The sequence below is a fragment of the Coccinella septempunctata genome, chromosome 3 (genome assembly GCF_907165205.1).
Source record: "Coccinella septempunctata chromosome 3, icCocSept1.1, whole genome shotgun sequence".
In the NCBI taxonomy this organism is placed as follows: domain Eukaryota; kingdom Metazoa; phylum Arthropoda; class Insecta; order Coleoptera; family Coccinellidae; genus Coccinella; species Coccinella septempunctata.
In genome coordinates this window covers 24,477,217-24,495,629 of record NC_058191.1, presented here as the reverse complement: position 1 = coordinate 24,495,629, position 18,413 = coordinate 24,477,217, and the positions used below count along the sequence as shown (strand labels likewise).

Sequence of the window (18,413 nt, the reverse complement as noted above, 5' to 3'; positions counted from 1 at the left end):
TGCATCAATCGTAGTTCCATTTCTTTTCGTTACTTTTTTAACTTCGTATTCATACTCGAAACCATCGTTTTAAGTATTCAATGAGTGGCCCCGCTTCTTCTTCCAATGGAGATGATCGGTATAGGTAAGAGAGGCTTATCTCCCTTCTTCGTAAATTGTCATAGAGTTTATCCGCTCATATGTTGAGGATTTCACAACGAGTGAAATATCTTACTCTATTCTGAATCTTGGCTCAAAATTGAATCATTTCACATTACAAAATTGCAAATGTCATATCGAACGATCTCATGTTAGGACTGAAGGAGTTACATTTTACCAAAATTCTAATGATGTAATGCATCGCATTACTGCTGATATTATGGTTGTAACGATGAGAGAAACCCCTCAGAAATTGGCGAAATGTGTGCAGCTCATTATATTATGGAAAATGGGCAATCCTCTTGGCCTGTATCTATGTATCACGTATCACCAGGTAGCTGTTGCAGATATGAGCACCTTCATTCATTCAAGTTTAAGTGCTGTACACACCAGTGGTTACTGTAATCAGTGGATCTGATGAGGATAAAAAGCCTGCCATCTTAACTGGGAACTTTAATGTTAATTTTGCTTCAGAGGAAGAGAAGTCATTCATTGAATTTCCAATACGAACAATGAATTGAATATGAATGCTAGAGAAGGAATTACAATATACAGAACTACGAATGCAGTTTTCTCACGTTGTCTATAGATCAATTGCAATCGAGGGTTTCCATATCCCTTTTCAGTTTCCACGAACCTATCGCTTCTTTCTTGGAAAATCATTATGTAGAAATTTTAATAAATACTTACTATTATTTCCAAACAATGAATGAAGTTATCATGTTATTAGATTGAAATAAGTTTCCCTGCGGAAACAGTTTATTCTATTTTTCAAGACAACTCTGATGTTCACCTCTTACGTACATTTGTCGTAATTCTGTTGTCTAGTTTCAGTTTAATGAATCCTCATGTTCTTCAGGGTGGACTCTGGATTTAGTTGTTTTCCTTCAGAACACGATGTTTACTTCTCTACTATGGTTCATTGATCAATGGTAAACCATGGTATTGGTTGATAGTCTCTCGTCTTTGGCTCCACCCTGAAAGGCCTGCTGTGATAACCGTGCCCACTCAATTGGTATGATCTACTCATTGTAATTATTCTCATGATACATTTTCACGTTTATTCATCATCTTGCTAGATATACAAGTTAGTTTTCAGCCTTCTGCACTTCTCGAAACCAACGATTAGTGGTTATTTCTTAGTACTCTTGATTCAGTGATTGTATTCAGTGATAGAATTTAGCACTCTCTAAGATCAACGTAATGGTTCTTGCTCTTCTCAGAATAAGTATGATTGTTTTTCTCATTTTATTGATTAATTTTGATCTTCTCATTTCATTTTGTAATATTCTAGCATTTCTTAGATTAATTAATTCTGCTTTTCTCATTTAACTTGTACGATTCATGCACTGTGCATACAAATCATAGTTATTGGTCAACTCACATTGAATGCATTTATCACTGTTGTTCAGACAATGTAGTTTCACTTCGTGGCCTATTTCACTGTTACAACTCTTCTCATTGAAATTCATTATTCTATCCGTCTGTTTTTCTGATGGAACAAAGAGGCTCTCGCAACCAATTTTCATTGTTTTCATAGTTCGTTTCATTCGGCCGTAACGCACATTTGAACAAATCTTGATTCACCCCCAAAGTCCGTGTGTAAGTCCAAAATAATATTCACTTCAAAAATAATGGATTTCTTTTCCCCCCACCTATCAGATTGATGAGAGCAAATTTCAATTCACTTACTTGGAGATTGTCGTCTTCCGATTTCAAGAGTATCGTCGCATCTTCAGGTAGAGTATATGCAAAGTTAACTTGAAGATAAAATGCTAGAACCGCTGCTCCTAGAAACTTGTGAGAGGCTGATGCAAACACATATCGCATTATTGCTGGAAAAAAAGAAGGAGTTAGTTTAATCAACCATAATCATCATGGCTGTTTCAAATGGAAGGAAAACTGTCTTTCAGTAGCAATTAGTAATTATAGTCAGTGACATTGAGTTAGAAGGAATAATTTCTTCAACTTGATTTTTGACTTTATAGTAGTCCTACATCAAGAATGAAATGATCAAATTCAAAAAATTCTATCAACATGCAATCCAAAAAATATGTGATGATCTTTTTGGTACACTTCTAGGTATCGGCAAAATGAGGCGGCAGGTGTTTACTTATATTAAGCAGGCCCGGACTGGCCAGGTCCGCAGGTCCGCGATCGCGGAGGGCCCCCGGCCTGAGGGGCCCCCACTCACGTAGATAAAGATAATAGATGAAGTAGCTACAACAAGTGAGTTGCTCACAAAGAAGCTGTTACTTCAGGCCAAGGGGAGTAAAATGTTGAGGCATCTTAGTTAAGCCCCTTCTATTCCAGTATCACAGCATTGTAAACTGTTAAACACACAGATTTGTTTTTAATTTTAGTATTATTTTTCTAATCACTAAAATCCGTTTTTCATTATTTTTATTACAAAAATTATTTTCACCTATTTCATTCATACATTTGGTGTGGCTACAATACTGCATTTTAGAACTAGAAAACAGATTACATATATGATTTTCACATAAAATGAGTGGTAAACTACGACACGTGTTTTGTGATCACACTAAGATCTTCAGGTTGTTGAGGGTAAACTGAAAAATTTGGTACCGAACATAAAGTAAGTCAAGGTCGGTGTGTTCTGTGGTACCGAACGAGGAGATTTATAGACAAATACAGGTTGTTTTTACGGTGAGGCTTTCACAAGCATTTTCAATGCGTTTTTTTTTAGTTCGTCAGCACTATCCACTTCACCGTCACTGTACACTAATGTTTGCAAATGACCCCAAAGGGAGAAATCACAGGGGTTGAGATCTGGGGGAAGAAATGGATCCGCCACGTTCTATCCACCTATTCGGGGACCCATTATTTAAATAATTTCGAACGTTTCTTCGAAAGTGGGGTGGTGCTCCATCCAGTAACAACCACATTCTCTGTCGAATATTGAGAGGAACATTTTCTAGTAATCCTGGCAAATTGTTCTGGAGAAAATGGAGAAAGTCTTCACCTGACATTCGTGGTGGTGGAAAAAATAGCCCAATAAGCATTCCACGCAGGAGTCCGATTCAGACATTCAAGGAAAACCTTTGCTGAAAATCTGTTCTTCTGATAGCGTGAGGGTTTTCTGTAGACCATACATGGGTATTGTAGAAATTGTTTACTCCATTTCTGGTGAAAGTGGCTTCGTCAGTAAACAGAATGAATGTTGTTAGATATTGGTGATTTGAAAGCCACAGGCAGAATTCTTTTCTTCGAGTATGATCTTTTGGTTGGGGTTCTTGAACTTTCTGGAAATGGTATATAGGGGTACAGTTGCTCTTGTCTTAGTGTCTTTCAAACTCTACTGTGGCTCACTCCGACGACCCTGGCTATGGATCTAGTACTTGTTGTCGGTTGTTCCTCAACTATGTCTAGAATTTGCTCCTCGATTTCTGCCATTTGCGATGTTACAGGCCTGTCAACATTTGCTCCCCGGGATTAGTGCAAACTTCCAGTATCCCTACATATTTGCACCAAGTTTATGAACACTCCGAAAATTCACAAAAATCTTACGCTGACTCTGACGGTTTCCAGTATACTGACCTTTCGCCGGCACAAGCCTACGCATAAAGGTATGGTTTCGGTAGAGCGTCGGATGCATGCAGTGGCTGCAGAATATGACTACCCATATGCAATTAACAAGCTGCAGTCACATTCTGTAGCACTGTAGCATTGCATCCGAAGCACTACCGAAATCATACCTTGAGCCCTGGTGAATATTTTATATAAATGATTTTTGGTACCATGACTTATTTTGAGGAGTTCTATTACCTGTCAAAAAAAAGAGCCTCACCTTTGAGAACACCCTGTATTTAACTCTCTAATCTTAAAAATATAGAGGGGGCGGCGGTAGTTTCCAGAACATCAGAACATTCAGAGCAATTTCAGGATCTTTTCGACTGCTTAGTTGCTAATATGAAACAAACAAGCAAACCAAAAATCCTGTCAAAAAAAAATTGAAAAATTGTATGCGAAAGGAATAAAAAAACAACTCGTTGAAATCTAGAAAAATATGATAGTTTTCGATATCATTATGCATTTATAGAAGGTTTCCTTTGCTTTATTATTTAATGACCGATCATCCGATTGGTACCTATTTTGTAATTGATCTGAACGTTCCGAAAATTACCATTAGCCCTCTAGTCCGATTTTTACCAACTCTGAAATGAAATTGCTCAGAATGTTCTGAAAACTGTCACTGCCCCCTGTAGATTTTTAGAACAGATTGAAACGCTTGTTTAAATATCTTCTCGTTCGATACCATATATTTCAGTTCACCTTTACCCACCTAAAGATGGTATTGTGATAGCGGAACGAGTGTCGTGATTTGACAACCTTTTTTTTGTGAAAATCATATAATCTGTTTTTAGTTCAATTTTGGATGTATCGGCCACATCAATTCAATACTCCACTTTCATTTTTAACACCTTTTTAATTATTGACAGTTCTACAAAATGTGTTTTCTAGTGGTATCTTAAAAATACTGTGAATTTCTAATTTTAATAAAAAATAAAGTCAATAAAAGTCGAAAATCATAATATTCGCATAAATACCTAGCGTAAAAATGCATTTTCATTGTTTTCAAGCACCTAATTCGATTTCAAAAATTTTCCGGGTAGAGCCAATATCATATCGGACCCCCCGATATAGGGCCCCTTAATAGGTCTCAGCTGAGGGCCCCAAGTGGTCCCAGTCCGGGCCTGATATTAAGGCACCTTATGATATGCGACTCGAACTATTAACTGTGCCAGATTATGTGGTGGATGTACAAAACTGGACAGTCTTCCTCTCAAGGGCCTAATAAACACATACGTGGAGAAAACGTTGCTGCTTTCAACTATTGATGGCTGAATACACGGCTAAATGTCGTTGGGAAATGCATTTTATACTACCTCACTTTAAATCTAGGTTCTCTAGGAAGAAATAACGATGTAAATTCGTTTGAAGATTACGTTTTTGAGACACGAATTCCAGGCGCTATAACAATGTTTTTGGTTTTGTTAGCTAAGGATATTAACCACCGATTTAATCATATTTTCCATTCATCCTGATTTTGTCATCTATGGACATCAACCATCAATTATATTTTCCATTCATACTTTCATTCGACACAAACAACGAATTCAGGGCATAAATTTACAAAAAGACAAAAAAAAAGGTTGAAAGAATTGTTGAAAGAACAGTTAGAATCTTCATTGAGAGACACCTTCAAAAATAAATTAATAATGTTGTTTCCTTTCATAATAAGACGATCAGGAAACACAAAAATGTTGTGGATTACGAAAAGAGCGAAATTTTGCCATATTTTCTTGTAAATCCGGAAAATTCCCTCAATGAACAGTCAGAACTTTAGGCATGTCGTCCTTTAAGATCATTGGAATAAGTCTAGAGTTTTATGCGAAGAAATTCAGCAACTACGATTTCATGAGGATCGAGGATGAAATGTGTTACCGAAGAGTTATTTCTTAAATATCTGGAAAATGATTAATTTTAGACATATGGTTGGTGGGACATTTTATTGGTTTTTTAGTAGAATGATCATATTTCGTAAAACAAATTTTGCGTTTCTATGATCCCAAGACCAAAATTGTCTGGGAAATCCGAAAATGTGAAAGTGAAGTTGATAGTTATATTTCCGTTACAACCGGAAGTGACTGAAACTTGAAATTATTCTGGACTTTCTCTTCATCCCGGATAATATTCTGAAATAAATTTTATAAAAATCTTTTATTCCGAATAATTTTGAGAGAGTTTAAAATGAGAATGTTCTCAATACTCGCAAGAACCTTGGAGAATCGGATGGCTAATGACAAAAAAGTCGATGCCAATAAAACAAAATAAGAACACTTACGACATGTCGTTATATATAAAACTAGCTGACCCGGCAAACCTAGTTTTGCCATTTAAATTATTTCTAGGGTAGATAATAATAACGAACTCATCATTTTAAATTTTCGATTTACTCGATATAACTTAACTTTTTGTCCAAATGTCGAAAACCTATAAGTACTCTATGATTGCTCGATTGGTCGTAAGAAAAAGGAATGCCTTTTTTTCTGTTCTGTACAATTTTTTTTGGGAATATTTTGTTATATAAACCTTGCCCTAACAATAATAAACACAACAAAAAAAGAATTGTCCAATTTGGTGCGATCGTTTGAACAATAAAGCATTTTGAAGTAAACCATAGATCCTCTTTTATTAATATAAGATTGTTTCTCAATGATAAAGATACAAGAAATGTGAATCGAAAGTCATAATAATGAAATTGGATATCAAGACTTGTCTTAATTTATCTTAATTTAGTATATTTTAGTATAGATCCTTTCGTTTGCATTAGAAGTGTAGCTTTTTTCTACACTCGATTTGATTTACACCAGTGTAGAGGAAGTCTAGTTATCTACACATAGTCAAAAGGAGATGTAGATAAACTACACCTCCTCTACACTGGTGTGAATTCAATCAACAAACGAATACTAAAATCGAGTGTAGAAAAGTGCTACACTTTTTATGCAAACGAAAGGACCTTATCTCAACCGACAGCCAAATTAGAAACTTTGACAAATCGTCATGATGCTCTAAGAAGGTAAATGGTTTAAAACCTCATGTCAGTGAGTCATATAATTCAGTTTTTTGGTTTGTTTTATTCAATAATTGAAAAATATCAAAAATCATGTATTTGGATTTCTTTTCCATTTTTCATTCTTTGTATGGTCGAGTAGTACAATTTCTAGTTTGTCTAAACATGTGATAATGTGCTTCGGATTCTTATCTATGAATGAAATCTCGGTACTTTTATTCTTCTGGTACCAAATATCAGAAAATGATTTTTGGTCTTTTGTCTGTACCTTCAATAAATGTTTTCAATTAGTCGAAACCTCATAACCCCTATTTAATTTCCTCAATTATTCTGTTAGGGGACAAAACAGCATACAATGAATAATTTCTCTTCTAACATTATTCATTGAAAGAGGAATACCTACATCTGAAAGGTTTTCAAATTCTGTCTTGAAGAACTTCATCGGAAATACAATTCTTCATTGAAGAATGATCGTTCGCTAAATAATGAATGTCTGCGTGAAATTGGGGAGAGATATTATGATAACGAATTGTAATTTTCACTTTGAAAGGAGGATATCATTTTAGACTTTGGCGGAAGGAATTCCAACGAACTTAAAGAATTTCTTTGTTGGAGTATATTTTCTTGATGTAATGAAATCATTCTTTTGCTCAAAGAGAAGAGGTAGGTATACCATTATATTGCTGGAAAATAGATACTTCTGTATTTTCCTGGACTCTAACGTAATCCTGGAATGAGAAATAATTGATGAAAGAATATTGCTATATAATTTATTTTGTGAAGCTATACTGAATAGCCATTTTTTGACCTCTTCTCACTTTGCTTCCAAGAATGAAGGAACTGTAATTCTTTGTGAATGATTCTGACGCTTTTTATATTTTACTACCTACTATAATTATAATCAATTATGATCGATCAGATCCGAGAATCAATAGTTATTTGATGCCAAACGGAAACTCCAGCAAGAAGTCAATTATTCAGAAATAATAAGGATAAACGAAATACGTGAAATAGTATTTTTGGAGTTCAGGTAGGTTTTTTCAACGGATATGGAATACTCCAGTGATTTGGAGTTTTGTTTTAATATGTATATGTTTCATGTAGTTTTTTTTCAATAAAATGATATTCAAATGCATAAGACTCGCTGAAATAAACATCCACAAATGTAACGATCTGGATAGGAACAGGCCAACCACCATTACTCAGGGTGCCGAAAAAAAAATGTCTCATTTCAAACCCCATCAACACGACTACCTTAGTGGGAACAGATACGGATTTTCTAGACTATTTTAAATGCTGCCGAGTTATGTGGGCTATAGAAACACTCAAGCCCCACTCTGCATCCTAAAAGCCAAGTTTGAATTAATGAGACGGTCTTTCTTGTAAGCTTCGACTCCCTGAGTAATAGTAGATAGCTAGTTCCATTCAGATTATAATAATTGTGGATATTTATATCGGTTAGTGTTCATCCATTCATTCATTGCTGTATCCCGTTACCGGGAATAAATCTACAAAAAGACAAAAAAACAGTGCGAACAGACTTATAATTTCTTAGGGCTAATTGCGACTGTGTGCCCTCCGTGACCTACAGATCCTTCCACACTCCAGGCCAGGCATGGATAGTCAGCAACCAGATCTGGCCGCCGCTGTATCCTTCTCGTGTCTCCATTATAACTGTGTACCAAAGACCTCTACTGTGACCTGTCTAACGCTAGTTGTTCCCAATTATGATTGGCATTAACTGATTTTAGGGATTGATGTATTATAGTATATCCGCTTATACTGGCCTCCTAGTGTCCGGGCTCCCTCTGTGAATTCGCGATATAGAGCTATTTTGGGGAGTCTTGTGTCTTGCATCCTCAGAATGTGGCCGCTTCATCTGAGTCGAGCCCTCGTTACTTGAGTCTCAATTGTTGTACAACTCGCGCGTTGCAACACTGCATTCGAAACTTTGTGGAACCATCTGATGTGCATTATTTGTCTTGGAGGAGGTTGCGCGTTGTTCAAGCTGTTTGATATGTCGCCTGTAGGGACTCCAGCTTTCACTTCCGTAAAGAAGCGTTGGGAGGACCACTGCTTTGTAAACAATGTTCCGTATTATCTGGGGTGTAAGTAATAACTAGTGAAAGTTAAATTCTGAGTTCACAAATTTTATTCATCGTTTCGCAACAAGAAACATAATAGGCACACAATTCTACAAATCCACCGGTTTATAGGGATATAAACTAGCATCAGTCAAGTGAAAAATGCAGTAAAATAGGTTGAATAGGAACAGTCCACTTTACCCAACTAAAAAAACGTTTTTCTCAGAATGAAATACTAATAACAATGCAAAGGTGGTGAATTCGTCGAGTGAATCGGACGAAAAGAAAAGGGGATCAAAAACAGATATTGATTGGAATTCATTCTGGGAGGATTCTGCATTTCCTGAAACATTTGAGCGATTTCACTCCCAATCACTGGAACAAAATCAATAAAAAAAGTGAAATAAACGATTTGCTACTGCGTAAATTCTTGCACTAATTTGTCAGGAGCAAATCAACTAAAAAAAATGGTTGCCTGACAATGAACGGAAAATAAAAAACTTTGAAATTATAATTTTATATTGTAACGTTTCGGAGTCTATATCAGACTCCTTCATCAGACGAAAATCAATTTTCGAAAATCTTCTGAATTGTATTTTTTGTTTGACATTAAAAACAGTTTACTTCATTAATAAGAAACTCCCAATCTCAAATGATTATGAATCGACTCTATAATTGATCGTTAATTGAGTAAAATTATCTAATATGAAGAGTTTACTGACAAAATCGGAAAGGTTTGTCTTTATGGATAAGAAAAAGGGGATCTCAAACGGATTCTTTTGCCAGTTTTCTGTTTCCAACGGGTTTGCACGCCAGCAAGAAATTGTACTTCCAGCGAAGAGAAAGCAGAAAGAATAAGGGAAATGGGTGCACAGTTGTTTACCACTCTGGTTTCTACTTCAAAAAGGTTTGCACGCCAGACAAAAAAGTGTACTCCCAGCAGTGAACTAATTAGGATAGTGGAAATGGTACACTTGTATACCACTTCTGGTTCTGCTTCCAACGGGTTTGCACGCCAGCCAGATAATCGTAGTGCCAGCACTGGTAGAACTAGGTATGATATGGGGGGTTGAAACTGAGGTAGCCAGTTAAAAGTACGGAGTGCCGTCTTACCTCTGGACTCGGTGTACGGAAGTTATCTCTACGGTAGTTTTGGCACAAGCTATTTCAGCGGTGAAAATAGCGGGGTGGCGTAACTCAAATTTTAACGCTAAGTAAAAGAAAACCCGGCTACAAGCCTATCGTTACACGTACTTTGAAGATAAGTAATTTTCAGAAGCACTAGAAATGAAAGAGCAAAAGAAAAATCGCAAACTATCGCTTATAAGAGCCTAGACACTCGATACAAAATTCAGATCTTAATAGAATGGAACTCTCATATGAGGGGTGCAGAGCTGAAGTGAACCAAGTCCATTCAGCCTAGTTTTGAGATGAATGGCTTAGAAGTTGTTTATCACCAATTAATTCAAAAGTGACCTCTTTAGATTATAAAAGGTTAGAATGTAAGCATATGCTTACATAAGAATAAGAATAAATAAAGAAGTCACTTTTGAATTAATTGGTGATAAACAACTTCTAACTCCCGTAAGATTAATCGTAGTTTAAACTTCCGATTAAGAAATCTCCGATTAAAGTTAATCTATGGTTTAAACCGTCGTGTTAAGATCAAGTACAAGATGAGAAGAGATTAACTAATCCTGTGCAGTTGCCAAAATAGTTGGCTATTTGAACTAATTGTGACTCATTAATTGTCATTTCTTAGTTTTCTGTGTTAATCTTTGGATCAGTGCTTCTGTCAGACTGCAGCGATCAGTTTATTTATTTATTGTGTTCTGTTGTGATCTTTGTATCAGCATTATTATTGTTATATTATTGAGGTGTGAGTGAATCAAAACAAACAAGAAACTTCAAAAAACTTCATAGAAGCAGCTAGAAAATAGTTTCATAGAATATATAGGGTTTAATCAATTTTGTATGGTTTAAACCTACCGTCCCGAAGGTTTAAACTAATCGATAGTTTAAACCATCCTTGATGGATTAACTATGTTTGATCTTAAGGAATAATCGCTATCCAAAGTTTAAACCCTCATTCTTGGTTTAAACTACCATTAATCTTACAGGCCTAAGGCCCGTAAGATTAATCGTAGTTTAAACTTCCGATTAAGAAATCTCCGATTAAAGTTAATCTATGGTTTAAACCGTCGTGTTAAGATCAAGTACAAATGAGAATAGATTAACTAATCCTGTGTAGTTGTCAAAATAGTTGGCTATTTGAACTAATTGTGATTCATTGATTGTCATTTCTTAGTTTTCTGTGTTAATCTTTGGATCAGTGCTTCTGTCAGACTGCAGCGATCAGTTTATTCTGTTGCGATCTTTGTATCAGCATTATTATTGTTATATTATTGAGGATTGAGGTATGAGGTAAAACCTATGGTTGATACATAGCATTCAGTGCTTCGTTTCTGAAAATATCTATATTTAGTAGGTATCTAACGAAAGGCACATTTCGAAGTGGAAATAAGGAATTGCTTTTGAACATATAGCAATTCAGAATATGGATTGCAAGTGAGACAAAATACGAAATTGAATGTTGATATTTCACCTTGAGGTGGGCTTATTTTTTTCTCAATCTCACTAAAAATTGCTCTTGCAGAAGTTTTGGAGATCGAATTCGATATCATCCCATGTATCCCAATGATTTTCTGATCACGGATAATATATGGTCTATCATGATACCTATTCAAATCATTGAGCTCGTGCAAGATTTCAATATCTGAATTCGAATCACTTCCAATCATCATATTCCAATTCCATGTTCATTCTAAAACATTGAACTCAATAATTTTCTAACCAGCAACGCAAACCTAAACACAATTTCTTCAATCAAAACAAACAAGAAACTTCAAAAAACTTCAAAGAAGCAGGTAAAAAATAGTTTCATAGAATATATAGGGTTTAATCCCTTTTGGATGGTTTAAACCTACCGTCCCGAAGGTTTAAACTAATCGATAGTTTAAACCATCCTTAATGGATTAACTATGTTTGATCTTAGGAAATAATCGTTATCCAAAGTTTAAACACTCATTCTTGGTTTAAACTATGATTAATCTTACGGGCCTAAGCCATTCATCTCAAAACTAGGCTGAATGGACTTGGTTCACTTCACCTCTGAACCCCCATATGTGAAAATCAGTAAAATTCGCGTCGATATAGATGTCTTGATTGTGGCTTATCGGTACTTGCGAACGAAAACTCGGTTATCTCCCAATTCAGGATGTTTTACACGGCGCTACATCGTTTTTCAGAACTGAAAAAAGAAATGAAAATGGTCCGGAATCTGTACGGTTTCGAACGACATCGGAGTCTTGGGTTGGAGTTGTAAGTTTAAAGTATGTCAATTAAAACCAAAACGAGATAATATGTTGTATAATGGAATCTAAGAAGAATTCATTCACATTACGGAAACATAAAATGTCGATGAGCATTGATTTAACTTTTCCCTTGAATTGTTTACGATTCATTTTCATGAAATGTTTGGGCGGGTGATTAAACAATTCAATGCTCGTGTAGGTAGGTGATGAGTCGTCGTTTTATGCTTGAGAATACATAAAATATCCTCATGCCTAATTCTGTAGTGATGAAACTCGGTGAATATTTTGAGCTCTTTCAAATTCTGGTGGACATTAATTAAGCAATTCAGTATGTAGATCGAGGGTAGTATCAAAATGTTCTTAAATAAAGGACAACATGATTGATTCATGAAGTCTCAGGTTGAATATGAGACGAATTACATATTATTTTTTTTTTGAGCAATGAACACACGCCAAACATCCGGTGAAGAACCCCAAAGAATAACGTTGTAGCAGAGGTGACTATACAGGGTGATCCATAACTATTGGGACATAGGCTAAGGGCAGATTGTTTGGACCAAAATATGGCGATTGGACCAAATATACCTCTATAAAATATTGCTGTGGAAAAAGATAGAGGGCGTTAAAGTTGAATTTTTTTTTCGTTTTTTGCTAATAATTTCACTGTATATTTTTCATCCGTTTTTAAGAAAAACACAATTGAACATTTCAGAGCATCGGAAGGGGATTTGAAGTAACGATTAATTTTTTTATTTATTTATTTCGACGATGAACCATAATTAAAAACAATGTAACATAAAAAAAATAAACTTAAATTAAATGTTCTACGTGGCCACCTCCGACTTCTATGCCTTTTATAATTCTTTTATTAAAGGACTTTCGAACTTCGAAGAAAATAATTTTATGTCCCCTTATAAAAATTCATCTTTAACGCCCCCTATCTTTTTCCACAGCAATATTTTATTGAGGTATATTTGGTCCTATCGCTATATTTTGGTCCAAACAATCTGCCCCTTAGCCTATGTCCCAATAGTTACGAATCACTCTGACTATTCACCTCTGCCACAATGTTATTCTTTGGGGTTATTCCCCGGATGTTTGGCGTGTGTTCATTGCTCAAAAAAAAAAAAAAATAATGCGTCTCATATTCAACCTGAGACTTCATGAATCAATCATGTTGTCCTATATTTAAGAACATTTTAATACTACCCTCGATCTACATACTGAATTGCTTAATTAATGTCCACCAGAATTTGAAAGAGCTCAAAATATTCACCGAGTTTCATCACTACAAAATTAGGCATGAGGATATTTTATGTATTCTCAAGCATAAAACGGGATATTGCAAAAATAGGATTTATTTATTTTTTGCATGGTCAACGTAGAACATCTCAAATTATTGTCTACGTGAACTCCTAGAAAATTGACAACCTCCGTAGACCTGGGGCAGCACTCCGGTAGGTTCACGGTGAACTCAGAACTGATGTCCGTATTTTGGAATTAAACGATCTTGGTTTTATCCAGATTCACAATCAATGATTTCCGTTGGCACCATGTAATAAAACTCTTGATGAGAGACTCACAAATCCTCATCAACTCATCAAGATTTTGAGCTTTCATTGCAAACTGTATAATCCGAAAGGTTTATCTCTATGGATAGTGTAATTTACCCACTTTCAATTCATATTTCAACATCAGGAGTAAACATCGAAATTTGATTTTAGAGAGGGCTCCCACTCTCCATATCCCCAACAGTATGTAATCCACAATATGCGATGAAATGAAACACTAGAATTTATTCCACCTATGTACAAAAAATGCCGGAAAGTTTTCAACAAGCAATAAACTATCTCCCAACAACCGCAATTATTTTCCACTGAATATTTTCAGCAGCATACTTGCGGCTCAAGCTCATCTCATAACCATTATGTGGAATATGAACACGAAAAGGGTTGTCCTAAGATTAGCAATAATTCAATTGAGATGAAAAGAACATTTCCTCCACATTCTCATTGAATAACTGTTTCTGTTAACGCTCTTGTTAAGCTGGTTAAAGTTGTTAGTTTCAATAAAACAGGACATTAAAATTTGACAAAACGAACGTCCGGACTGATTGAGGCTTCATTTAAATTCTAGCTTATGAAAAACACCCTGTATGCAGTTTTTCATTGTAATTTCAATATTTTAGAAATCTGCATGTACGTTACCCTCAAATTCAGTGAATCTTTGGTATGTCCCATCTGTGGATTATTTTTAATGAATAATTGTTTTGTGTAGTCAAACGTCTCTTGAAAAAACAGCCCTGCATAAAAATGGATTTGGAAATGTTCAACTGACTTTTCTCGTTCTCAACACAGGGTGACAATTTAAAAACTTGCAGGCTAATTATATCGCGTTTAGGATGTTTTCAGAAAAAATGCCGGAACAGGTCAATTTTCATTCTGAGGGGGTTACAGGAGGTGACAATTTGAAAAATTGCCATGACAATTATGTCTCGACATGGTTTCAAAGAAAAAGCCGGAACAGGTCAATTTCTATGGGGGGGGCATATTTTGAGCAAAATTGTGAGCCGAAATCGCCTCAAACCTAGGTGTAGGGGCTATCATCCCTAAATTAGATAGATAGAGAGGGATAGAGAGTGAGCTAAACCTCAATTGGAAGACAATATGTACCTCTACATAATACTGTTTTCAAATTGTCACCCCTGTAACTACTTCAACCCCTACACCTAAGATTGAGGAGATTTCGGCTTATAATTTTGCTCAAAATATGTCCCCTCCCTTTAAAAATTGACTTGTTCCGGCTTTTTATCTGAAAACATCCTTGTCGGGACATAATTGGCCTTGCAAGTTTTCAAATTGTCACCCCTGTAACTACTTCAAGGAATCAATAAAAATTTGCAAACTATAATATTCATGTAGAAGGTCAAGTGATCTTTCAGTTGAGGTACAGCTCACCCCTTATTCCCTATTGAGAATTTAAGGGTGATAGCTCTTACACCTAGGGTTGAGGAGATTTAGGCTTACAATTCTGCTCAAAATATGTCCCCTTAGGAATAGAAAACATCCTTGTCGTAACATAATTGGACTGCCAATTTTTCAAATTGTATATGGCTTGCATTTGTTTTTGATATTTATAGCTTATCTGGTTATTCAGAATGGTCATTTGCAGTGATAATAAGCTTAATTATTGATAATGAACAATAATAGAAATAAAAACTACGCTATCGTGAAAATAGTAATTATGACTTGATATCTTCACAATGAATCGCTTTTTAGGGACAGCTTGGACCTGAAGTAATTTTCTGGATTGATTTTCACCTCATTCGTTCTTTTCGTCTGGTCTGGTCTTATTACTCTTTTTTATTAAACATTGATGCACATAAAAAGTATTTATCAGTATTTCAGGTACCTTCATCAAGTCGAGTAGTTACAAACTTTCAGAATGCCTCACAAATTTACTAGCAGAGAATATGAGGACGTGTGGATGGTAGGAAGAGTAGGACTCCAACATTAGACTGCCAGATCTCCTGATCTGACACCCCTCGATTCCTTTCTTTGTGTTTATTTGAAGGCGAAGTTCTATTACGACAAAGGAACAATTATTAGATTAAAGAAATGCTGCTTGCGATGAAATTCGTAGAAATACTCATGTGAAAAAACGAGCGGTTATGAGCCTCACAAATAGATCCAAAAAGTTTTTAGAAAGTGGAGAAAATCATTTTGAACACCTATTTCAGACAACTAGTCATCTATAGAAAGACGATTTATTCTGAAGATCAAGCTTTAATTATTTGTTTCAAGATGTAGTTTTTGTACCATATTTGTGTATTATCATTGTGAATGACAATTTTGAATGACCGAATATGGTATAATTGTTGAATATATTCAACAGAAGCAATTAAGAATTTCTAAATACTGTAACGGGTTTAGTTTTCAAGGGTTTAATCTCGAGGGCCAGCTATTCTTTCAATAAGGGAGAAATAGCAAGCCCACCTAGGTATCTACTAGTCGGGGACAGAGTTCGGGGTTATCTAAGGTGGTAGCGATAACAAGTACTTTAAAACCGAATTTATTACAATAATCTAAATTACAGTGAACCATACAAAGATCCTCAAGTCAAGAAATATATAGCTAATGACCAAATAAATGGGGAAAACAGAAATGAACCAATTAATCTGTCACGGTGGTCAGAAATTCAAAAACAACACAGTGAAATTAATGAATCAAACAATATTCAAATCAACTAGACTCAGTCAGAATATCAGGTATAAAAAAAGCCAGTAATCAATAGAGGTCACTTTGACTTCTTCTGGGGTCTATACAAAATTCACAGTAACCGGGTGTCTCAGAAAGATCCAGGTCCCTGTTAGTTCAGGAATGGGTTTGATCCCGAGCACTCTCAGTGGTTTTCAGTGTACAGGCCAATCAGAATTGAAACTATTCAATAAACGGGTTGATTCAGGTGAAGCACAATGCAACAATTTACAGGATAACGGGATAGTTTATCGTGGTCTCTCTGTGACAACCTTGGGTGTACACGCCAAGCATTACCAGCGGAAAGACTTCGAGACCTCTGCCGATTGGTCTCGGTCACCAGAGTGCCAGGCGGCAGAAGTCTGCGGTGAACAGGAAAACCAAAGATTATAGAGTTAATAACTCTATAATCTTTGGTTTTCCGAAAGCGGAACACAACAGGGGTAGGACGAGGTAGGCTACTGTGGACTTCCCGTGGCAACCGCGGGTGTACACGCCAAGCATTACCAGCGGAAAGACTTCGAGACTTCCGTTGATTGGTCTTTGTTCCACCAGAGAGCCAGGCGACAGAAGTCTGCGTTAAAAGGGGGATTAACACAATTAAACAAATAAAAGAATGCAATCTTGAATCACTAACTATGCGGTATCAAGAAAAGACTTACGGTTTGCTCCGGTACGGGCGCACCACCGATGAAAGAAAAGAAAAAAATCTACTTTTCTACGGAAAATTCAAGGAAACGGACATTTAAAACGAAGTATCGTTGCAATACATTTTCATGAAGTGCAGGGCCGTCGCTAGCCAAACTGGCGCCCTAGGCAAAGCTCTAAATTGGCGCCCTAACAGAGAAATTAACTGTGACGAATTGCGTGAACTGAGTGAGTATGAAAAAATTGCATCTTTTCTAAAGAATCAGCAATGGAAACATATTCAACAACAAGAAAAAGCATAGTTTAGAATGATAGTATGAACATTTAAAATACTTTCAGCATTCATAAAAGGTGAATATATATACAGAGTATTAACAAATAATTTGCGAAATTTTTTGGGAGAAGATTTCTCTGCGAAAATTGAAGGAGTTTTTCACATAAACTGATAAACCTCTTCGTTTGAAAAGTTTCAAGCTGAATGAGAATGAGAAAAAAAATACTTATTATTTTTTTGGAGAGTTGGAGACATCACATTTTTGTGGGTATCTACCAATAAGAAGGCTACAATAGATATCAAAGCGACTTTACAACCGTAGGATACTAGATTTTTTATTTCAATCGTTCATGGACAAACGTCGTATTTTATTTTTGTCATGGAAAAATTGCTTTTACGAGCATAATACAAGAGTCATAAAAGATTTGCAATGAATCGTTCTCTCTTCAACACATATTTTCAAATTGAGGAATTCTGAAAAGATCTATGTAGTTGAAAAATGAAATAGTGGTTGCATGTTTTACCCTTTAAGAAAACAAAACAAAATTGAAAAAATTTTCATGGTTAACCTTATTTTTATCGGTTAAACATGCCCACAAAATGCCATTCCTTCCAGGTTGTAATTTCTTCCATTTATTTGGGTCCTGAACATTCAGCGAATGATGAGAAGAAAACGAAAGCTGAGTTATATTTAATTAGATAAAATTATTTATTGAAAAAATTCTTTTTAAATTCTGAAAAATCAAAGAACTACATTTTTCTTTAAACCCCATAGGGTCCAAAAGTATTCCCTGAGTTGTGAAGATATTACGAATATGAAATATTGAAATATTGAATGTATTATCATTAATCAATTCTTTAAAAGATTTCCTATAAATTTCTATCCTATTACTCGGTACCGAAGCAATGCTTGAAAAATACCCAGTTATGAAAATCTTCAAATTGATAACTTATTTTACACAAGCAATAAGCATAAATGATAGGTATAATTAATCGATTGATTCAGGAATGAAATCTGAACTTTTCCTTTCTTCTCATACG

The 18,413-nt window shown here is 35.5% G+C and overlaps 1 protein-coding gene across 1 annotated transcript in view; it reads right to left on the bottom strand.

The window, feature by feature from the left end:
- LOC123309548 (prothoracicostatic peptide) overlaps nt 1-18,413 on the bottom strand; it is a 101,520-nt gene that overhangs the window by 7,624 nt on the left and 75,483 nt on the right. Inside the window, exon 2 of the mRNA XM_044892713.1 lies at nt 1,831-1,973. Coding sequence (XP_044748648.1) covers nt 1,831-1,968 — 138 coding nt within the window. The 5' untranslated portion in view covers nt 1,969-1,973. The remainder of the gene's footprint in view (nt 1-1,830; nt 1,974-18,413) is intronic.